Source organism: Rhipicephalus sanguineus, chromosome 4 (genome assembly GCF_013339695.2).
Source record: "Rhipicephalus sanguineus isolate Rsan-2018 chromosome 4, BIME_Rsan_1.4, whole genome shotgun sequence".
Classification (NCBI taxonomy): domain Eukaryota; kingdom Metazoa; phylum Arthropoda; class Arachnida; order Ixodida; family Ixodidae; genus Rhipicephalus; species Rhipicephalus sanguineus.
The window spans coordinates 81,589,238-81,612,949 of NC_051179.1; the positions used below are offsets into that span (position 1 = coordinate 81,589,238).

The 23,712-nt window shown below is 45.9% G+C and overlaps 2 protein-coding genes across 3 annotated transcripts in view; one reads left to right on the forward strand and one right to left on the reverse strand.

Annotated features, from left to right (window-relative positions):
• Positions 1-23,308, reverse strand: part of LOC119390313 (B-cell CLL/lymphoma 7 protein family member A) — a 103,731-nt gene extending 80,423 nt beyond the window's left edge. Inside the window, exons 1-7 of one of the 2 annotated variants that reach the window (XR_007415792.1) lie at positions 23,066-23,308; positions 22,327-22,385; positions 21,913-21,929; positions 20,981-21,065; positions 20,713-20,784; positions 20,298-20,423; positions 17,926-18,837 (exon numbers count right to left, since the gene is read on the reverse strand). Coding sequence is in view for 1 of the 2 variants with exons in the window: in XM_037657904.2 (XP_037513832.1) it covers positions 18,746-18,837; positions 20,298-20,423; positions 20,713-20,784; positions 20,981-21,065; positions 21,913-21,929; positions 22,327-22,385; positions 23,066-23,157 (543 nt within the window). In the remaining variant the exon portion in view is untranslated. Of the gene's footprint in view, positions 1-17,808; positions 18,838-20,297; positions 20,424-20,712; positions 20,785-20,980; positions 21,066-21,912; positions 21,930-22,326; positions 22,386-23,065 lie in introns of those variants that run through there. The other variant, XM_037657904.2, reaches the window with a different exon arrangement.
• Positions 8,397-17,122, forward strand: LOC119390312 (uncharacterized). Its single transcript, XM_037657903.2, has 3 exons — positions 8,397-8,551; positions 10,876-11,155; positions 16,907-17,122. Exons 1-3 carry the CDS (start codon positions 8,408-8,410, stop codon positions 17,050-17,052), a joined length of 570 nt encoding a protein of 189 aa, XP_037513831.2. The 5' UTR covers positions 8,397-8,407; the 3' UTR covers positions 17,053-17,122.
• Positions 23,309-23,712: the final 404 nt, after the last annotated feature.

Consider the following 23,712-nt stretch of genomic DNA (forward strand, 5'->3'; position numbering starts at 1 on the left):
TTTGTACGATCTAATTTCACCGTTAACGGTAGCATGTATACAAACACGCAGGCGCTGACTACAAACTGAATTTCATGGGTAAACGGTCGTCTGTATAACAATACGCAACACATCGAAGTTACATGAATACAAATTGAATTATGCGGAGGATTCAGTTCACAAGGCCCAATGTCGTTGCAAAATCGCGAAGTTAGTTAAAGAATAAAAGAGTGAAAGAAGGCGGCGCATGCGTACCTGCTGCTGGCTGCACCCCTGACGCTGTACTCGGCACTATGACTTCTGCAGGAAAGATAGTTATCATCATCACCAACACAACAACGACGACGACAACCACATGCATCCTATACTTTATATTATCTTGCAGGCCGAATGCCTCTCCCGCAGATGTATCCAATTCATCCACGTCTTGTGACAGCTTACACCAACATGCGCATGTAGATTGCCTTACATTTGCCGCCTAATTTCATACGTAACGACAAAAAACCAACATATTGCCACGTGCGTGCTACGAGAAAGACGAAGACGACAACGCCAAGGCTCGTACGCTTTATACAGGAGGCAGAGAGAACTCGCTGGCGCGCGGTATTATTAAAAAGATAGACCTGCTGCTCTTCTCTCGGTCTTTGCGTTGCGACCTCTCTTGACGTCAGCGACAATATAATAAAAATGGAGCCATGGAAAGCATAGTACAGGGGGTGTTATGTAGTTTTTAATCGAATTGTACTAATTTTTACATAAAGGGAGATGGATTAAGGTGAATGAAAAGGAAAACTCCTCGTCCGCCGGTAGGGTCCGAACCCACAACGGCGTTCTATAAAAGGCGTGTGCGTGAAAAGCCCGTAAGGAAGGCTGAGCTCAAGAAAGACCCCGCAACGTGAGAGTTTGCAGGTCGTCGTGGGACGTCTTATACGCCGTATTAACGCTTTCTCCGCATCGGGCAGAACTGCCGTAATTATATTCACAACGATGTTGCATGCAGGACAGTTGCATAATGGTAGCCCGTATACCCGTATCAAAGGAGAGCCACAAAGTGGCACAAACGCAATGCACAGAGTAGCAGGCGCATCACAGAGTAACGTGAGTCAGGTATGGCGGACAGCGTAGCAGTCATATTGAAGAAGTCACGGGGGAAGCAAAAAATTCGGCAGATCCCACGTACCGTGGGAATCGATGTTATGCGAAGCATGCGTGGGATGGTGACTGTGGCGTTATTTTTCACTTTGAGCGAAACGTTACGGAATGACGCTAGAGAAATGTGGCAAGGTATACGCTCACTCATGTGTTGAAGAGTTGCATATGTATTATAAAACCATTTGTGTACAGTTGCGTAACGATGCCAACAGCAACATGGGTGTTTCCAACAACAGACGCGGCTGATATATATTGCTTATATTCTTCAATACTGGATAGCGCGAATCCGAACAAGACAAAGAAGGAACACAGATGCGCAGGACAGGCGTTACTCGCAACTCAGCTTCATTCAGGAAAGCTTCCCTAGATATATGCACAGCCGAGTGGCACGCGCAGGTGCACTGCACGTACGTTACAGTCACAGTTGCAGTTGTCACAGTTGTTATGCTTATACTTGTCCGTTATGAAGGAGAACGCACGCACGCAGGAACCCGTGTGCATGTGTGGAAGGGGTTCTTGACAGTTCTTGAACAAGGTCATCATGACCGTGATCAGTGAGCCCCAGCAGCTGGACCGGACTTGTTTCGGATCCGCTCATGATCGTGGCTACGAGGGGTCTAAGTGCAGTGAAGAACGAGGTATAGTACAGCTGGTGGAAATCCTGGATGCCTCTTACGATGAAATGATCTATGATGCCTCCTGTCCTGGACGTGGCAGCGAGGTCTTTTGATGCCCTGTCCACATCCAAGCCATCGTTCACGCAGTATAAGGACCAGACGTTGTTGGGCCTTGATAAAGCAATGTTGAAGTCAACGACAATGACGAGAGGCCCGGTTCTCTCGGCATATTTACTGTAGGAAGCAGTGATCCCGGTTTTTGCGTAATCCACGTGGTCTGGAGCTGAGCTGAGTCCACGTCGTCTGGAGTTTTCAGAGCTGAGCGTCTTCCAGGGCTGTTCTGTCTTCAGCTTCCTCACTTCCCTTGCGTCCGCCGCGGTGGTGTAGCGGTTACGGTGCTCGGCTACTGACCCAAAGGTCGCGGGTTCGATCCCAGCCGCGGCGGTCGAATTTCGATGGAGGCAAAATGCTAGATGCCCGTGTACTGTGCGACCTCGGCACACATTAAAGATACCAGATGGTCAAAATTTCCGGAGCCATTCGCTACGGCATCTCTCATAATCGTATCGTGGTTTTGAGACATAAAAATCGAACAATTATTATTATCACTTTCCTTGCGTGTCAATGTGTGCGTGTTCGTGATTACTGTGTTGGTTGAGACTTTGTATCACCTCTGCACATACCCGCGAAACATGAACTCTGGTATGCGGGTATGTGCCACACGTGACTGAGAGAAAGGGTTTCATTACGTACGCGATAGGTATTTTGCGCTATTCATGTCCTGACCGGTGGATCGTATTCGTCATACACTGATCCCCTGCTATGCCAATTTTGGTATACTACAAGTTATGAAGGCGACCTGGAGAGCGCCCAGACGTAGGCGGATAGATAGATAGATAGATAGATAGATAGATAGATAGATAGATAGATAGATAGATAGAAACGGCCTAAGTGCCTGAGGTCCGCTAAGAAATGCTTCGCATTTAATAATATCGGTGTATCTACTGATCAGTTTTTACGGCTCAACGCATAAGGTCGAGCTACAGATTGGCCGTGATTAAGGAGGTCACGGTCAACAGATAATAAAACTCCGATGTAGGACTTCTGAAAAGCGTATATTCTTAGCCAAACGAGAGCAACAGGGGTATAGGGGTTGCTCTTTTGAGGGAGTAACTGCGTTGCCACTTCCATTGCTCCCTTTGGGGGAGCAAAGGCAAGGCGACGAACTGTTAGTCCCCTAGCAGCTACTCTCTTGGAGGATGAAATGTTATGTTCCCGCGGCGCGCTGTTGCTCACCAAAGATGAAACGTTACTCATCATTTGCTCCTGAAGGACCAACTGTTAGTCTTTGCCGTTACTCTCGTGTTTTTGCACTTACTCTCAGAGGAGCAACTGCTCATGCTTCCAGTAACTCCCCAAGGGATGAACTGTTTAGCCCTCCATATCAGTATAAACGCGTGTATACATACTGCCTACGAGTTACTTTGATATGTCATTCATTTACGAAGTTTTGCCCGTATTCTTTTTTTCGTTGCGTTGGAACGGGCGTTTGCTAAGCATTTAGTGTTTGCCACCAGGCAAGTGCAAAAAATGTGCATCGACATGCGCAGGTTGGGACCACGCTATACAATTTCGCTCACCTTCGCTTCTCGTCGTCGTCGTCGTTATAGTCGTCGCCGTCGACGTAGACACTGAAATCACAAAAACGAGATACGATATGTCCTCACTAAACGATTCGCTTACGAAGTCGTTTTCAATACTCTAAGCACCTGTACACATATATCGTCATCGAATTTCTGTTAAGCGTACATAGTTTTCTATGGAACGGTTATTACAAGAAAATCAGGCGCTGCGATTCTTCAGCTGTTACATATAGAAATGGTATAGGTATCAGTGGTACATCGATTTCTCTAATGTTCTTAAATACCTGTTACTTCAGTCTTTCTTGCGGCTTTGTTTATTACGATGACCTTAGTTGGTCTATGTTTCGAAGAATTGATGTTTTCGTTATTACGCGAAGGTAATTAGGCTGCGATTATTCAGCTATCAGCGATTGTTCAGCTGTTCGGTGTAAGCGAAAGCTATAAAATTATGGTATCCGTTTAAATCACTCATGTAAACACGTGACATTGAATTCGTCAGATTTGCATGCTTTATATAATTTTATTAAATTTGCATAAGTAAAACATCCTTTTTTTTCTTTCCTTGATTCAGGCTTTTCTGTATAAGGTATCTATGTTCGAAAGTTAAAAAAAAAACATTTTGAGGCTCACTATAAAAATTCAAATAATGCTTTCTGTAGAGTCGACATAAATTACAGCTTTCCCTCGCTTTCAACAAATTTCAGTAGCTTGATTTTTGGATGTCGTAATGATCGAATCTGTGTTTTGATTGAGTGACTGATTGATTGACTATTGACAGACTGATTTCATTCATTTCTTTGTGTGTACACAGAAACAGAAATAAAAGCAAAAGGCTGAACAATCTGACGGAAGCTTTTGCTTCGAATACAGTTTGGCACGCAGCACTATATAGGAATAGGCAGGCAGCGCCTGTGCGAAACCTTAAAAGCAGGCAGCTTTTTTTTTTCTGTTTTTTCAGTCTGTAGTGCCCTAGCTGATAGGTATAAAAAGCGTAATCAATAACGTAACATTAACAAATAACGAAGAAAAGAAGCTATATAGTACATAAACATATGTCAGCTCAAGCGACATGAATAAAGATTATAAGCTCAAAAATAAAGTTAGGAGTAACAGACTGTGCTCCAAGGGGGAAAAAATAGTCCTCTGATTCTTCTATTTTGAACCCTGACTTGCCAAACATATGACTCTCTTTAAAGACAATGGTCTTCAAAGATAGTTCCCGTGTCTATATAGATGTGGCAATCAGGACTCGCATAAAAAGAGTTCAACGACTCTTAGAGAGGGCGAGATCCTTGGGCGAGAAGCAAAATGCAACATGCAGGTTGTAATGAACATTGTATTTAAAACATATTTAATACAGTTTTCTCGAAGCGTTTAACTGAAACCTATTTTTTGAAGTTTTTTTAGGTTTAAAATATTTTCAGCTTTATTTGGGAGACTGGGCGCTTGCATATTGAATGTGAAAACGGGAATTTCGATCCGGAAGTAAACATTCGTTTAAAGCCGAAAGCAATCGTTACCGCCGGCTGTGACAACTCACATGGGTCCTTGTCGCCGATGTAAGGCGAAGCGTAGAGGTCGCTCGTGGAGGCGGAGGTGCTGCCCTCACCCGCTTGGCCGCGAGGTGCCAGTGCGTCGTTACTCGAAGTGGTTGTGGTCGTCGTTTCGTACGTGCGTATTGTGCCACCCGGACTCTCTGTATATGCACACGGAAGAAATTTGCGAGGTCAGCGAACGTTGATCACTACTTCATGCGTATCGGTCATAACACTAAAGTGAAACGCGATCGCAAAAGAAAAAAAAAATGACATTAGATTCACTAACGCGTACTTTCGGTATCTATAGAAGGAAGTCCCATAGCAAGGCCATGCTTTTTTGCTGACGTCATTTCCGTGATGGAAATGACGTCAGTAAACCGATGGTGTAGAACCCGGCCTGAAACACTCACGAAAGAAAGGAAAGGAGTTATTCAGACAAAAAAAAATAATCGAAAGTAAGCTGTCAGATACGACAGTCGTCCATAAATGTCGCATTCACGCTAACCCAGATTCAACAAATAACTTCTTATAATTTACTTTACGGCACATTGCAATCAATGAATTGTACAGATACTGTGTTTGCAAGGCGTATCCACTCGGAATAAAAGCCAAGGATGACCGGTATTTTCGAGATATGCGCCATCAAACTTGCGGGTAAAAATGCACCGTTGTCCCCGTTACTTTTGTTTTAAAAAAAAATGAAAGCGCCGTTTTGTGCAGCGAAGTACAGAAGTCACGCCCACGCAGGGGCGTAGCCAGAAATTTTTTTCGGGGGGGGGGGGGGGTTCAACCATACTTTATGTATGTTCGTGCGTGTGTTTGTCCGTGTGCGTGTATATATACGCAAGCAAAACTGAAAAATTTCGGGGGGGGGGGTTTGAACCCCCCCCAACCCCCCCCCTTGGCTACGCCCCTGCGCCCACGTACTTCTGGGCCCACTTTGGGAACGAATATCTCGAGACTGGCGTCACGGTTAAAATTCGTTCGAAGTGGATATATTTCGCGATTTCGCCGGCTACAATTTGTAAACTGCAATATGAGCTGTACTTTTCTGAAAAGTTCGTTAGTGAGCCTTCGTTAATTACTACTAATTTGAGTGACTTCAAAGTTTATGGCCGTCTGCCGCACCTTACAGTCAACTTCTGGAGAGTTTCTTTTTTCCGCTGAAGCATTATCTTTTAAGAATTTTCGGCAGTTCGATCGGGAAGAACGCCCGGTACACATACATTCCCAATTTAAAAAAAGAATGTCGTTACTCATGACGTATTGGCGGTATGTAGAGATCCACCGTAGCTGTTCCCGCAGCAAAGCACGGGACGCCGCTGGGAGACTCCAAGACACAGCCCGGACTGGGGTTCAGGAGTCTAGACTTCAGGGGGGACACCCAGGTTGGTGGCAGCTTTGAGAGCGCAGCAGAACAGCGTGGCGCACCGGACAGCTTCGAAGCTTCTTCTGAGCTCTCGTGAGCAGCGCTCGAGCCCGTTGAAGATGCTGGTGATGATGTCCTCGTTCTGATGGCGCTCACACACAAAGGGGGATGTGCCAAGAACCGGGCGGCAGGATGCTTGAGATAAACACCTGTGATACTGAACAAATCTTAAAATTTAGATTAAAAAATGTAAGTTTTGAAGGAACAAGCGGTCAGACTGTCGTTTCGGTTTCTAAGATAAATAATAACAGATTTAGAATCAAGATTATGGACAGAGATAAATAGACTAACACGGTAATGATGATGATGTTACGACACATGGCACGCACCCGCGTGACATCTTCCTCTTTGTCAAAAACTTACATGAATGCGCATGCATGCACGGTGATTAGCCAAGTGCTCTTACCGTTTTGACACCGATGTTCCTCGAGAACTGGTATACTTTAGTGAACACCTTTCTTAGTGCGCGCCAATCAGCTATATTACGTTTTCTCCTTGGCCCCGCCACGGTGGTCTAGTGGCTGTGGCGCTCGGCTGCTGACCCGAAGTTCGCGGGATCGAATCCCGGCCGCGGCGGCTGCATTTTCGATGGAGGCGAAAATGTTCGAGGCCCGTGTACTTAGATTTAGGTGCACGTTAAAGAACCCCAGGTGGCCGAAATTTCCGGAGCCCTCCCCTACGGCGTCTCTCATAATCATATCGTGGTTTTGGGACGTTAAACCCCAGATATTATTGTACGTTTTCTGCTTGCAATCTGGTGCGATTTGTTTAACCTGCTTTTATGTCTGTCTATACCAGGAGTCTCAAACTCACTTCAGCTAGAGGGCCGCAGTCACGAAATTTATACTCCCACAAGGGCCGGGACAGTGATGGTGGGACCAAGGGGGGAGGGGGGGGTGCAGAATATCAGCTAACATTGCCACTTGAAAGAAAGCCTTTCCTATATCTCATACATGGGCGATTTTTTTAAGAGGATTTGGAGTCATTATCCGAGAAATACGTTGATTAATTGCAACGGGCGAGAAAATAATACGAGTAACATTTAGCAAAGCCACACAACTTTATTCATTGTGAAGCCCCACATCGTGTTGATGTCCAAAGCTGGTCCGTGACATTAGGTGGGCTTCGCGCACGATCAAATTTCGAGATGGTGTCAACGCCAGGTGTTTTTCACTGTTGTGCTTTCTCGCTCTCTCTCTTTCTATGCCGCCAAAAAAGACGTCGTTACTATCATACATTCTTTCGGTTGTTCTCCACTGCCAAAATCCACCACGTCACAAAGAAGAACCGCGTCGCTCGAGATAACAACGGGCACATTGGCATTCCTAAAGCGGGTATTTTACGAACACGCGCCAAATTTTCCAGTTTCGTTTAGTACCTTACTTTTTTCTTTCTTTTCCACATCTATGAAATAAGAACGAATGGGCTGCGCAGCCCGGCCTGACTGCAACAATAACGGCAAGTATCTCGGAGAGGGCATCGCATCCCGCACGTACTCACGCAACGGGTCAAGGTGGTAAGTACATGGGACGCGGGTCAAGAAGAGGAAGAGACCGATAAGAGAGAGAGAGAGAGAAAAAAGAAGGAGGGAGAGTCACCGGCTAAAGAGTAAAATAAAGAGCGAGCGGATTGATCGGATGCGCACGGCTTGCGACGAACTTCCTGATGTCGCCCCGCGGCGAAGTGCGATCGGATCCACGGACCAGGAAGGACCAGTTTTGGGAATGCAAGAAGGTCGTCTCGCCGCTCGAGGGGGGTATTTACCCCCGCCGACATCGAGCAAACACCCCGCCCCCCTATCACACTGAACCCCACAGCTCCTTTGCGCACGAGGAGAGGAGAGAAGCGTAGAATCGTAAGCGCGGAAGAGCGCGCACTCCGTGCGTCCAGTCCGCCGCCATCACCGTACACCGATCGCTGGCAACAGCCTTCCATCACCTCCAGGGGATCCCAACATCGCCGCGCTGAAGCATCACCTCCTAGGCTGAAGGCGCCGCAATGTGTGCCCGACGGAGGAGTAGTGCGACGCCGCCGTTGTCTTCGAGGACAATGATGGCGATGACGATGCTACTCGTAGGGGTCGCGATCGTTTGCATGAACCTGCCAGAAGCAGGTGCCAGCCTATCGCCCCAGCATCTGTACGCTCTGGCGGTGGGCCTGAACGCCTCCGACGAAGACACCGCGTTTAACAAGGTGAGCGACCTGCAATATGTGAGTCGTTCTCCTGCCCCGCTCCTAAGCTGCACAGAAGAGTTGGGAATTATATTCTAGTTACGTGGTGGTTTAGAGCTGCTTATCCGTTCTGGTCAGCTGTGTGGAGCTTAATAAATCAAAATTTGAGACATTTCATAGTGAAACGCGTACGAAAAATTCTAGCGTAAGGTCTTTCCTCTCTCTCTCTATCTGTATGTGTGTGTGCGTGTGTGTTAACGTCATCCTACACATCACAGAGTGTGCACACGTTTCATACCTGCCGAAGTGCAAAGGTGGCAATTTCACGTCGCGTTCTCATTAACGCCATGATTAAATGTACACAATTCAATTCACCTGGGGTTCCTTAACGTGCACCTAAATCAATGTGCACGGACCCTCTTGCGTTTCGCCACCGTGGAAATGTGGCCACCGTGACCGAGAGTCAAACCCGTGTTCTCGAGCTTAGCAGCGTAACAATAAGGTATGGACAACGGCGGGTAGCGTTTACGACCATCCTTAGCAGTCGTTTAATCCGAGCATCAGTATTATATTTTCGTGACAATATTAACTGGAACCAGACGATAACGAGTTCGTTTTAACACCGGGAACCATGCAAGGTGTTGCTACCCTTATCAAAATTAAGCTGGATGCGCGTACTAGCATCCAGTTTCATCACAGTGCTTCGCACACATGGGTGAATCTATGCGAGTGATTCTAACGGAGGAAAAGCGCACCACCGTAACTGTCTCTCGTGTAAGAAACACTCCAACAACAGCGTGTACAGGGAAATTGGTAGGAGCATAAAATAATACAAGAGAAAGCAGAGAGCCAACAAGAAGGCCGACTCCGCGCAGCCAACGTGGATGAAGCTGCTTGGCACAACGTCGATCCAGCAGATGGCTGTTTGTTCGCCTGTATCTCTCGCAGACAGTGCAGTCGGTCTACAAGGCGACATTGGCCGGCAGCTGCGAACGTGACAATTTGTGTGTGTGTGTGTGTGTGTGTGTGTGTGTGTGTGTGTGTGTGTGTGTGTGTGTGTGTGTGTGTGTGTGTGTGTGTGTGTGTGTGTGTGTGTGTGTGTGTGTGTGTGTGTGTGTGTGTGTGTGTGTGTGTGTGTGTGTGTGTGTGTGTGTGTGTGTGTGTGTGTGTGTGTGTGTGTGTGTGTGTGGTGTGTGTGTGTGTGTGTGTGTGTGTGTGTGTGTGTGTGTGTGTGTGTGTGTGTGTGTGTGTGTGTGTGTGTGTGTGTGTGTGTGTGTGTGTGTGTGTGTGTGTGTGTGTGTGTGTGTGTGTGTGTGTGTGTGTGTTTACACTTCTTCCCCGTTATTCCCCTCTTTGGTTAAGGCGCCTGAGAGCTGCCTTCCCGATACAAAAGACATAACCATAATTTATCATTATCATCATCAACTGGTTCCGAAATTCCCGACAGTTAAGATCCATCGGGTATCTGTGCTTCGAGGAAAAACAAAATACACCTGACGGCACAGTAACATTCAGTTGAATCTGCGCGGCAGTCCAACACAACAACCGAAGGCGCCACCGCTCGCTAAAAGAGTGGGAGAGAGAGAAACGAAAGATTTTCCATGATATTTTCATCCGTTTAGAAAACAGAGCACCTCACGAAAGCCCCATGTACTGCAATATTCTAGTCTGCAAGCTATAGTTTCGTTTCTTCACCCATCTACGAGGCGGACGCGTGACAGCGCAATAATACAGCGACTGGCTTCGTTCCTGTACCAGAATAGTTTCTCTGATCTTGGCGCCTGCCATACGCAAGCGCAGCCGTGAAAAACGTCGGCAGAAATCGCTTTTTTTATGACTAATGCTGCTACACGACTTGGGCACATCTTACCCGTGATGTCACGATGTTAACGACACCAAAGACAAATTAAAGATCACTTAGACATATTTAGCCAACAGGGAAGTATCGGCTGCCCCTCCCCCCTGATGTATTAACCTTTCTCCCACCACCTTATTGACAGCGAGCGCAACGAAAACTCGCAGGGTCCCTTATGCAATCGCCTAAGACGGCTCGGAGGCGAAAGCCATCTTTTTCTTCTCAATGTATTGATCCTCATAACGCGACTATGACGTGACGTCACTGATGGCGCCATGCTACATTGAAGCCATGTGACTTTTGGTACGCCGACCGCACACATTCACTTGAGTATCACGTGACTTTTGACCGCTTTTATTACATTTTTTTTCAGCACTCGTGTTGACGCCGACGCCGGTCTCACGAAGTATCGCCAGGTCTCGCCAAATCTCGAAGACGCCGACGGGCAACTTTCGCGTTTGATGAGTGCTTTCGCCTTAATATTGCACAGGTGGACGAGCCCGGTGCGGACGGGACCTCCGGGGACCGGCCGAGCGGCGGCCGGCAGTTGGATCTGGGCTTCGGCATGTACGAGATGTGCCCGTTCCCGCTGAGCTTCATGCACGCGTGCGAGACGAGCGACCAGTGCAAGCAGACCGGCTGCTGCGCCATGCACGCCTTTCCCGGCACGCGCCGATGGCAGAGGCCCTGCTGCGTCGTCTCGCGGCTCGTCACGCTCGCCCGCATCACCGGCTCGTGCATCAAGAGCAAGACCACGAGGCCAGAGTCCGGTGAGTGATGCACACTGTGCGCGTACGTACTTTAGACGTGGAGGGCACGGACTGCAGTTGACAGCCACCCCTTTATGTTCATTGGGTATAGAGTTTTTCCATAAAAGAGAGGGGCCACCTCCTTTCTGGACTGTTGTACGGTAGTACGTCGCTGCCTCGGCAGTGCATAGTTGCACGGACGTCGCCGCCTCGGCAGTGTATTGTGGGGCGAGGGGGTCACGCTTATTTACAGCAGCCCGAGGGGAATTTATGGCAGCAACCAAGAAGCCCTTGTTGAAAAGGTGCATAACAAGGTGCAAAATCTAGCAAAATGTTATAGCAAGAGCTTTGCAGAGACGTTAACTTCAGTCAACTGGTATAAATGACGATGAAAGCTTTTTCTTGAAATGGAACAAGATGTGGGGGAGGGTTCCCTAGCATTAAGAAAACGGCGCGACAGAAAAAGACGAAAAGAACCACACGAACTGCATACATACACGAGTCTTTAGCAGACGATTGATGCGTCCGTACCAATTCGCCCAACTGTCAGTCCTACCTAGGATTCGCTATAGCCCGGGACTCCTATGCCTTCAGCGATGGCTCGTGCCATATGCCGTGTCCACTTCGAAAGGACGTAAGACTAGGTGAGTTAGTGAAGGTTCATATTTGAAGCTGTGCAAAATACGGGAACATAAGACAAAAAAGGCCGCAGGACAAGGCGCCGAAGGTTTGCAAAGATAGCCTCTTTTCCTCGCCTCATACACAAACCCTCTGCTTTCGCCCGTCCCTCTGTGCACGCTGTATCATGCACTGTAGGGCGGCAGAACAAAGTTAGGTGGGTCGCTGGGTGGGTTTACGAAATTAGAAAATTAGTGGGCATGAAATAGAACCAATTCGCACAGGACTGGGTAAAAAATGGTAAAGTAATGGTGAAGCCGTCCTCCTGCAGAAGACATAAAAGTATGCTGAAGATGATGATGAAACGGAGTATGCCGTTTACACCGTCTTAATAGATAATTTTATAATAGGATGCACAGGTTATGCGTTCTGGCTAAGCACGCTGTGAACACAAACATGTGTACCCAAGCGGTTACGCGCGTGCGCAGTGGCAACAAATTTGCGTACGCTGTTCTAGATCGAGAGATCTCGAAGGCACCGTCGCGAAGGACGCCTTCCCGCTGATGTAAGTCGCGGCGCGAATGGCGACAGTGCCCTGCAGGGTCGAAAAGGGCGTTACGGACTGGTCGAGTGCAATGGATCACAGGCACAGTATACGTGCATTCAAACTAGTTGCACAGGAATTTCTCTGGTCATATACTCAAGACGTAATCGCTAAGGGCACTCTTGAATGATTACGTTTCTTTAACGCAGGCGACGGAAGAGCGAAAGTGGTTCCACTCGGCGCTTGCCTTAGGCAGAAAAGAATTGAAAAAAAAAAAACGTTTGTATAACAGAAAGCAATGAAAACGCCAAACCCATTATCAAGACGGGGATGACATGTACGAATATTCAGAAAGAAATTCTTGTTTAAGCGAGGTGTTTTGATGAAGGGTTCTGTGAAAAAGACCTGTTTTCTTCTAAAATGTACAATAATAGAAGTTGATGGGAGAGCAGATGATAGGAGAGGGGCGGAAGCGGAACGTTAACGTTGATGAATTTTCTGTAGATCCCGGCATCCACGCCAGCGCATCAAAAGAAACTCGAATCAGTCCGAATCCGAAACAATAGGTTTCGACGGTATGAGGGGTGACACAGATTCCACATGAGCCCACCACAAACTCGGTGGCGCATCGGTAGCCCGTACATATATACAACGGGAAAACAACTGCGCAGCGATTGCTCCAAAAGACATGTTTGGGTGGCAGAGAAGCGTATACGTTCATATTGGTCTCCGTAGTATGTTTTGTTTTGTCGCCTATAGTTGGAAACTGGCTCATAACCACGAAGGGGGTTGGCCACACGTGCATCAGTACAATCGGCCGAGACGAAAAGTAAACAGGGCTTGTTGCTGAGCTAGTTGGTTCATAACTTCAGGAAAAAACTGCAATGACTCAAAGAAGACGGGGACGAAGCGAAGACACGAACACACAAACACGGGCGCCCGTGTTTGTCTGTTCGTGTCTTCGCTTCGTCCCCGCCTTCTTTGCGTCATTGCAGTTTTTTCCTCACGAAAAGTAAGATGGCGTTCTCCGTCGAATCACCTGTAACAACAACTACTATCGGCCAATCCCCTGTATTGGGTATGAGCCATCGTCAGAGGTCAAGAAGAAGAGTCGTCTTAGGCGAATGGATAAGGGACCGTGTGACTATTATCTTGAGATATTTTCTGCTCCTATATTGTGCCTGTTGTTGTTTTCCTCTGAGCACGGCTGATACCCAATGCAAGGGGGATTGGCCGGGTATTGGGTGAATTTTAGGGGCGAAGCTCCTTAAGGCGGCACCCGTTCGTCCCTCGTCGTGCTCGTAGTAGTGAGTAACAAGTCTTACCCTTTGACCTCCAAGGTGGTGCCGGTGGGAGATTTCTCCTGTGCGTTGTTGAACAATAAAAAATTCGCAGCGTGCGCGTTAACTAAAAGCCGAATTCTTCTGTCTCTGTAGAAGTGTAAGTGTTAGCTAAAAGCCGACTTCTTCTGTCTCTCATTCCCATTAGCAGCCATTGTTTACCTCCAAGGTAGTGCCTGGTGAGATTTCTCCTGTGCGTGATTAAACAATAAAAATTTTGTTCAAAACGCCGTTGATTGATGAAATAAACCAACGAAAGACGCCAGATGTTTTGTAAAAACAAAACGAAAGAACGCCAGATGTTTCTAAAGCAAAACGAAAAAGACGCCAGCTGCTTAACGAAAGACGCAAGGTGTTTTCTAAAGCAATGGTTTTCTAAACAATGAAAATTCACAGCGTACATGTAAAATTAAAGTGAGCTGCAAGTCGTCATAACTCATCGAACCTTTAGTATAAACGCGCCCGATCTCACGTCGGTGATGATGTACTGGGCAGAATTCACGGAAGATTCACGGTTTACCGATGAACCTCCGCAGCTTCGCCCACTCATCATCATTCACTCCGTGGATATGCTGTGATTTTTTTCCAACATTTTCTGTAGTGTATCATTCGAAGAAGCTATAGTTAATTAATATATTGATTGCATTGCCAAACGGCTTTCTCGATGGCTGGGAGTTAATTACTCGCGCTGGAAGGAAGCTAGTTTACTTCAGAATATAAGGAGTGCGAATATTCTAGACATCTGCATTTCGCAATTTTCTGCAAAATTTCCGCGTTTGTGTGTGAGCGAGAGGAAGAGAGAGCGAGAGAGACCAATAATGTAAACTGAAGGGCTCACTGTTTTGTTAGTCAGTGTCATACAAGAAGTGAAGAAAATGAAGCCAGAAGAAAGCACAGAAGAATTGTATGGTATATTTAATTGAAATATAACCAGGCAAATAAGGCAAATGGAAGTGGGCGAGAAGATAACCTGCAGCAAGTGGAGATTGAACCCACATCACATTCGGCGGCCATGCTCGCGCGCAATTTCTTTGTTGTTTGTGTATGCGCAAGAGATTAGAACCCCCAAATTGCACTCTACAGGAACTTATTCTTAACTCCGGAATTATAAAACTCCATTAGAAGAGTTTTTACGAGATTAGACATCCCCAGAGTACAGTTGCACTCGACGGAAACTACCCTTAAATTCAGAGCTATAAAACACAATTGGAGAAGTTTTTACGAGATCAGACGTCCCCAGAGCCCAAGTACATTCAACGGAAACTCCTTTAAACTCCAGATATAAAACTTCATTAAATGAATCTTACGGGGATGGAATTTTGGCCGTGTTACACGGCACTTTTATGAGCTCTGAAAAGAAGCCAGGATGCCCTTTCAACCACCACAGGCTAAATAATGCAATGTTAGGTAAGCGACGTCATACGCACTCCTAGTGTTGCACAGTGTACAGTTGAATTTTTTCACTTTTCTTATATAGGGTATATACTTGTATCAGGTAGCGTGCATTGAGCAAACGTTCTATGAAAATGCGTAAGACTTTGTTTATTTATATATATTTGAATAAGATAACTAGTACCATTTACAATCCAAACTTGCCTATATAGCTCTGCAGTTGAATATCGCGCAGTGTCGCAAAATCCGACAGACCAGCGCGAGTAATGCCCACCTCTGTTTTTTGCAGAGGTTGTGCGTCTGGGCTTTCCTCGCGAATAACCTTTGTGTGAGTATTGACTATACACTCAGCTGTCACGCAACATGCACAAAATATACGAATACAATGTAGAAGCTCTACGTATATCCCACTTTTCTTTTTCTTTTTTTTTTTTCGTGGCAGACCCGCGAAGGTCACGATGCAGGAATGACTGATTCGACAGGCTATTTGGGTAACCTTTTACACATTTACAGGCGCGCTGACAATGCTCTGGGAATACGCCGGTAGCATTTCATGTTTTCGCACTTCGCGATCCAGCTGACAGAAACAAAATTGCCGCCACTGCAACTAAGATAGCACAGTACACGTGCTAAAATGGCATGTCGGCAAAATCTCATGAGTCGACTCGCTCGGAATAAAACCAACCGTGTGTCGCCGAGTCCACGTGAACCCTAAGCAAATACTTTTTTAAAGTCTTTGTTTATTTAGCCATAATATGAATATTTGCAGGTAGCGAATGCCAAAGCGGGGCCCTTTCGCAAAGCGTTTTATAGACGATTTTACGTAAGGCACACTTTGAGATGTTATAGGATTGTTTTCTTATTTGTGTATATCGCGACGTGAATGAACAAGGTCATGAAACTTCGAATGCCCCAAGCCAACCGTTTTGATGGAAATGCGTCTACCGTAGCACTGTTCGCTTAGTCGAAAATGGAAAACGGCAAGGCTACAGACCAATACAGCGGCACCAAAACACATCCGTAAGGTAGTACGATGCGGTCGTTCGTGCTCTGTGGAGCTAGGACGCGCATGCGCATGGGAATATCGCCTTCGCGGTTCGACATATATGTCCAGGTGGTTTGGCTATAGTTGGTAAAAACATTTACTGAGTCATGCAGTATGATGACCTGGGCTTAGGTCTTCTACATCGGGACGTCCATGCCTTGCCTATAGTCGCCGCTTCGCGGGTCTGCTGGACGGCCCAAATATGGTCGTCGAGCTCCGCGCTGAGCAGGGCATCGGCCCACCTCGCCGAGAGAACATTGGGATTAAAATGCCTTTAGTATTTGCTTCAGATTCTCAGAGCATGTGTTTGAGTGTAGCAGGTTCTATACCGCAGACCTTGCAGGTGCTGTCGTGGTCAAGGGCGTCCGCAGAACTTTTTCCAGGGGGGTGCATCAGCAAAGGGTGGGGGAGGGGGGCATACAGCATCGGTAGCTTTTGTTTCATTGTCGTGACATGACCGGCAAGATTAGTCCACAGCAGTATGTAACGTGCAAAGTTGGCTGGTAATCCTGAATGATGTTTCACGCGGATATGCGGGACTGGAGTGTGCTAATGAATCTGTGTAGCTTACTGCTACTGCATAGAAAATTATCCAAAATTCCAAGGGGGGGGGTCAGCTGCCCCCCCTTGCACCCCCCTCCGGACGCCCATGGTCGTGGTAGATCTCAGGGTAGCATCTATAGGCTAGCGAATTTGGATTAAGTGTTGTCCGCGAAACAGACGGACACTGTGGTTCACGCAGAAGGCGTCCGATCCTGACCCGAGTCTGTGTGCTTTTGTGTTCTGGCTGTTCTAGATGACGACTGATGTGATGCCCTTCTTGTCCATGGCAGCGTGCCCTGCCAACTTAGTGGTAGACGAGTGCGGCGAGCCATGCGTCGACAACGAGGACTGCAAGGAACCGGGACTCGCCTGTTGCCGCTTGAGCTGCGACGACGAACGAGGATCCTTTTGCTACGCCGTGCACGACAACCGGTAGAGAAAAAAATATATTTATTGCTCCATCAGTCCCAACATTAGTGCCAAATAAAGTTCCACGACAAAGTCTGCTCGCCATTTCCACTCGTGACAATCCATGGGCGGAGAAGGAATCGGCCGGAGCAGCGTGCAGTCCCCCCTCCCCCGATATGGACTGCTACAAAGCATTCCAGGTACGTACTACGTTCCAGGTACGTCAGAAACCTACGGGACACGGTCTCCACGACAAATGTGAATTTCTGCTTTGTTGACGCGCGATCATACTAATTTAACTCCATAGGTAGCAAAAACTACCACAAACTGAAGCTTTTAACCACATGAAAAAGTGGCTTGCAACCGTTTTTGCACATTCGGGAACGATGTTACAGAGAGATCCCAAACGGGTTCCTCAGAAGGAAATTTAAAGTTCAAGGATTCGAACCTGGGACCAGCGCCTTTCCGGGGCGGTCGCTATGCCATCCAAGCTAAATAAATGGTCTAGTAGCCACGTATACTAATAGAATCCCACGTTAGTATCCTATATATATATATATATATATATGTGTGTGTGTGTGTGTGTGTGTGTGTGTGTGTGTGTGTGTGTGTGTGTGTGTGTGTGTGTGTGTGTGTGTGTGTGTGTGTGTGTGTGTGTGTGTGTGTGTGTGTGTGTGTGCTTTGCCGCAAGGGACATCCCACGTCATTTTTCGTGACTTAGCGAAGGATTAAAGATCTAAATCATTTTTTAATAAGGGCAACAGCGCTTGTTGCGGACACCACGAGATGCCACCTTTCCACTGACAAGGACGGGAGAATGTAATGGGAAATGTTTGTTTGTTACCTTTTTTTATTATATCCTGGAACACAAGACTTTTCATATTCTAGATGTTTCTGTCACACAAAACAGCTCAACACACAACGTGCACAATGAACACGACAATGAGAGATGAAATTGTTGACACAGGCATAATTCATACTACTTTCGCCAATCCACATGCAGTCTTCAACATTTTGATGTTTTCACAATTTGCAGTTCTTAAAGTCTTATCAACTGCGTCCGCTGAAAGTTATGCCATTGAAAAGCAAATTAATTGAAACAAAGCACATCCCTAAATTAAATAGGTCATCAAACTACTTCACAGGCACAAGTTCATCCTAGTAATATATCTATAAAAGGAGATAATATAAGCAGGCAAAAGGCGCTGCAATTGCGTATGGCATTCATGCAAGATCGGTAGAAGTGCAAGGCATCGAGGCATGTTGCAATGGATATTCAGCAGCTGTTAAACGACGATTCCAGGTCCGGATTACATCTGCTTCACCAGTCAGCACAGCTGTGCTCGTACATCAACCACAAAGAAAAGCTGTGGAATGAATAACGCTGATCTCAGCATTTCCTACAGTTGGTCTACAGCTCGTGTAGACAGCTGCTTCAATTCAACGGGCAATCTTAAGCTCACCATTTTTCTTCGACCCTCACTTTAGGCTCAAGTCAAGTGACACAGGTCAAGTGACAAAGCATTCCTACGCGCAGCTGCACACGATTTGCTCCATCGTCAGTTCATAGCTCTCCTTTTTAGTGCCAGAGCTGAGATTCCCATTGACCATTTCTAGCAGCACACGGGATGCGATTATGGGACACTGGACGACACAATGCGGGTGATCCTAACAAATACAAATGGTCGTTACTCATGACGATGACGATGGCAGTCATGCTACTATGCCTTAGAGCAATCATTGTTCATTTTTAACTTCTTCAGTGGTGCCTCCGTGCTGTCTTCACTCGATTCGTCTCGCCTTGCTGAAAGATCTGCAAGCAAAAAAACAAATGATGTGTTGGCACGCATTTTTTGTGATCCTATGCGTATAGATATTCGTGACAGCATATAAAAAAGTCAAGAATGAGAATAAAAGCCAAGCATGATGCCACAAAATGAGAGAGGTGAAAATTTTAACCCATATAAGCCAAAACTCAGAAAAAATGAAAAAACAAATTTTTTTTTTCACAAGAAGTGTACTTCTACCCTCAAACGAAAGCACAAATTCTTTATTTACTGCCAGGTAAATGCAACATTGTTTTTCAAGCCATCCTATACATAGAGAACACTGGGCATCAGGGGTGCTATGTGCGGGTGTGGTAAGCCTTGAAACATTTCACGTGCACACTGACATTGCACTTCTTCCGCTCCGTGACGTCTTTCGTACAAAGCACGCGTTTGCCCAGAGAAAGCGGTCGGCATTTCGCGTGCACTTCTTCCTCTCCATGACGTCTTTCACACAAACCACGCGTTTGACTGGAGAAAACGGTCGGCACGTGGCAGCATGAAAAGCTAGCAATGCCTAGGCTTGCACACATTGAGAATGAGGCCTGCTTGATGTGCTGTAGGTGGCGCTAGTCATCAGCTAAAGAAATAGCGATGTTAGAGTGCATCAAAGAAGTGTCCTATATGTAGGACACTGGGCATATATGGGTTAATGCTGCCAAAAGCCAGAGGTGTGGTGTCACATTTACACACCACCTTCCTAACAAAACATAACTGGTACTTTTTTTCTTCTATTGCCAAAATGGTGCAAAAAACAATGTAAACAAGGATCGCAAAACATGTCTAGATTTGTTCTATTTATAGCATTATTCACACATTGACAATGCCCATATAAACGAGTTAATCACATGATTTGCTCATACATTTGTTAATCCCTCAAAAATGTTCATGCAAGTGATCTCATTAGGCTATGTAAAATATTTGTGTCCAAAAATATAGCACTGGTTGCACTTTTTTTATTACTAATTTGTAGAATTTACAAAGAAGGAACTAACTTTGGGCCACCAGGCAAAACAATTCCTACTTTCTTCCGTTTCCTTCCTTAAGAATCACACCTTATTTCGACAATAAGAAACGAAAATGAGGAATCTATAAACTTGCACTTCATTAATTTCAACTGCATAGGATTCAAAGATTACATTTAAATAGTAAAGGCCGTGTCCCTCAACTGGCGGCAAAGCTACAATGCAATCTGCAAGCCAGGACACAGGGGCCACACTTAGCACTGCTGACCATTCCACAGCTGCAGTGTCACTGAACCAAGGAATTAGCTTAATAAAATGCATTGCTGGGTGCATTGGTTCAAAGTCTAGAATAGATTTGAGCGCAAAAAGACGGGACACAAGATGACTAATCACCATCTTGTCTTCTTGTGTCCAGTCTTTCTGCACTCAAATCTATTCCAGACAAGGAATTAGCCCAGGGAAGTCACCCTGGCCTGCCTTACCTCCCTGAGAGTCTGGAAACTGGGTGTCACTGCTGTTCTCGGTGATGCAATTGCTAGATTCCTCTGGCCGCGCATCCCTCATGACTTGACTGTCACCCTGAGAGTCCTGGCTGAATTCTGAGAAACCTATGTGAAGAACATGTTAAAAATGTTACAGTCAAGCACACACAACGAAAAATTATGCAACAAGTACTTCACAGATATGATATACATAAATGGTAAATTCTAATAATGGACTTGAGCATTCGAGAACTAAAAGAAACCTTTGCTGTTTAGCGGAATTATTATTTAGTTTCACTTAGGTGGACCAAAAGATTATGCTGCCTAAGACATAAACCAGTCAAAAGGACAAAGGAGATAAGTGGCACACACAACGAAAAACTCACTGGACTTGCTAGTGATTTACAACACTTACCGGTGAAAGATTCCTCTAGGCCTTCAGACATGTTTGAATTAGACTTGTCTTTCCCAACCAAGGACTGGGAGTCTGCAAGATTGTGAGACATCATTAAGAAGAACCATATGGCAACCATTACTCAGCATAAAACTGAAGTTTAGACTGTAAAGCTTGTTAGGGCAACGGAAGAGTACCACATGTTTCATCAGAAGTGTAGGAACATGTTTAGTAGACAGCCCTAGGGAAGGCAGGGCTCACCGAACATGCCGAGACAACAAATGCTTACCATCATTCTTGATGTCGTGTTTCCCCGATGTTTCAATGTTTTCTTTGTTGCTTGAAGCTGTTGGTGCTTTGGTTTTCGCCCTAGCCTAGACCATAAAAATGGGATCTTACGACACCACCTCTACAGGTACGTAAAACATTGACATTTCTGTCAACAAAGCACTACACACAAGCATGCAAGTCATTGTTTGCTGAACTTATAAGCTTCAGACAGCTGGCAGCAGCATTTCAAGTTCAGTATTTTGTCGACAGTGACAAGGTTCATAGACCGACCTTGTAAAAAGCTCTGAATGCATTGGCACCATATATATACTCTCACTGAAAGCCGAAAATTAACTGTCGCGTATTTCACTAGCTAGAAACAATAACGAACATCTCATGTGACAGCATATTACAGTGGTGGCGCTTTTTGGCCATCAAATGGCCCTTGCACCAATGAACATCGTATATCATCATGAGCATATTACAGTGAGAAACAAACTTTTTTTTTTACCAGACCATAGTTATCTGCTCCACCTGGCTGCTAGACATGCTCGCATGGAAAGTACCACTATGCCACAACCTATGTTTTTGATCGTGATATTAACATGCCAAATTTGATTATAACTACCTGGAAGTACAAGCACACTAGAAGAATGAAACGAGAGGAAAGAGTCTTCAAATTTATACTAAAAAAAACTTGCCACTGGAACTTTCCCAGGACTCTCAACTGTGAACCGAAACTTGAATTTATGTAACTTGAAAGAACGTGAGCTTGGGCACGTTGGCAATCCATCTTAACACCTATAGCGCACAGAAGGGACAGGAACATAAAGATACAACGTGGACGCAGCACTACGTCCACGTTGTATCTTTGCATCCCTGTTCCTCCTGTGCGCTATAGGTGTTAAGTTGAATTTATGTATTTCGAGCATATGAATGGTATTTACATACCTGATCAGTGCTTGGAACTGAAAAAAAGAAAAACGTAGTTGAAGCAGCAGCACATACTATAGCTATTCATCTACACAACACTCTCACCTATCACCACTCGGCGCATGCACACACATGCGCAGTGTGGTGATAGGTGAGAGTGCTTAGCTGCACGGCCCCGAAAACGTTCCAAACTGCACTAAAACTTGCGTGCAAGATTAGTGGTACAAAAAAGCTCGTGCTGATGCGTTTTAACAATCTTCCTGCTACAGCTCCCAAAACCTTAATTGTTTAATGAACGCTGTGTTATGTCATCACAAGTCTGAGAAATACGACATTCTTCAAAAATAAATAAATAAATGAAATAAAATCCCGCGCTCCTTTCCATCATACAATGCACTTTAATGTAGCTAGGTTAAAGTGTTTAATACTCACCTGGTACCCATTTGTAGATTTTCATGCTCGTGTCTCCTATGGTAACCCATTTCTTTTCCCTGAAAAGATTGCCACATTAGCAAGCTTCACCGGTGTACGATCAGCGCGCCTGAGTCACACTGACACGCAAGTTTCTAAGCTAAGTGAAAGAGAGGACGGGAGAATGTATGGGCAACATGTAAAAAGGTGCAGATGTCCTTATCAACATGCATGAAATTCAAATACGAGACGGGTTATATGTACTAAACGCATCACACGGTAAAGCAGTCTACGCGAGTGCGTCTTGAACAATCGGTCACTGCACGGAACTAGAAAGTATACGGCGCCCGAGGTTTCCCCTCCCTGTCAATTATCTAGGGATAGAACTCGTTGTGCAGATGCGCCCACATCTGCAGATGCGGGCGTGCAAACAACAACGTGCAAACAACAACGTGCAAACAACAAAACGTGCCGGTGTCAACGAACAAACGCGCGAATCGAAGCAGGGTGACTCGAGAAGCTTTCGCGACACTCCACAGAACCGCGTAAACTATCATGTCTGCCGCTGCCAAGGGCCGTATGAATCTGCCGGCTGTTTGTGAGTTTGTGCCACGTTTGGGAATGTGGTTGTGGCGTGAAGCGCCGCAGCATGTAGCGTAGTCCATGCGGTAAGCGACGCCTAGAGCGTGCTCCGGCGTGAGCCGGTCGCGATGTGCCGACGAGACGCCGGCAAACACGTTCATTTGTATTGATTCCCTACCATTTTCGAACCTTGTCGATGGCTTGCATGACCCTCTTGAAGTCGTCCTTGGCACGACTCCGGGTCTCGGCGCGCACCGATCTGGACATCATCGTCGTAGCCGCTAACGCGAGCGATCGCCTGACACAAACGAAACTGATTCAGCGGCACCCCCAAGATGGGTCCGCGCCGGTTAACAGTAATCGGACAAAGGCTGCGAGGCGGCTCACAGTCACGCAACCAATGAAACCGGGAAAAACCGAAAAAACTAAAATGAAAGCGACCATAACGACAGGGGCGCTACGAGCGGTTGTGATGTTTAAGACATGGCGACGATGACGTTTATTGACTAACACTAAGTATCAAATGCACAGCCTTTAAGATATGCAATTAGTACGTTAAAAAGTACGTTTCATAAGAATCAATAAACGCCACTAATTTAAGTGTCAATATAGTAAAAATGCAATGAAAACACAATATTTTTATTACAGATTTTTTAGGTAACAAACATCACGTTTGCTGTGGTAGCGTTCTCTGCAGTCCACAAAACGCTTGATTGTGAAAAAACGTGGCCTCCGAGATTAAACACTAGATGAATAAAAAAAATCAAGCGAAGCTTAACTATCATTTCTTTACAATACTTATTTAACAAAATTGAGCGTGTTGAA

What these genes read in the sequence shown, in the direction of transcription:
- LOC119390312 (XM_037657903.2), top strand. Translation starts at nt 8,408, where the DNA reads ATGATGGCGATGACGATGCTACTCGTAGGGGTCGCGATCGTTTGCATG. An exon ending in AAGACACCGCGTTTAACAAG is followed by an intron (nt 8,552 to 10,875) that starts GTGAGCGACCTG and finishes AATATTGCACAG; the next exon opens with GTGGACGAGCCCGGTGCGGA. An exon ending in GACCACGAGGCCAGAGTCCG is followed by an intron (nt 11,156 to 16,906) that starts GTGAGTGATGCA and finishes TGTCCATGGCAG; the next exon opens with CGTGCCCTGCCAACTTAGTG.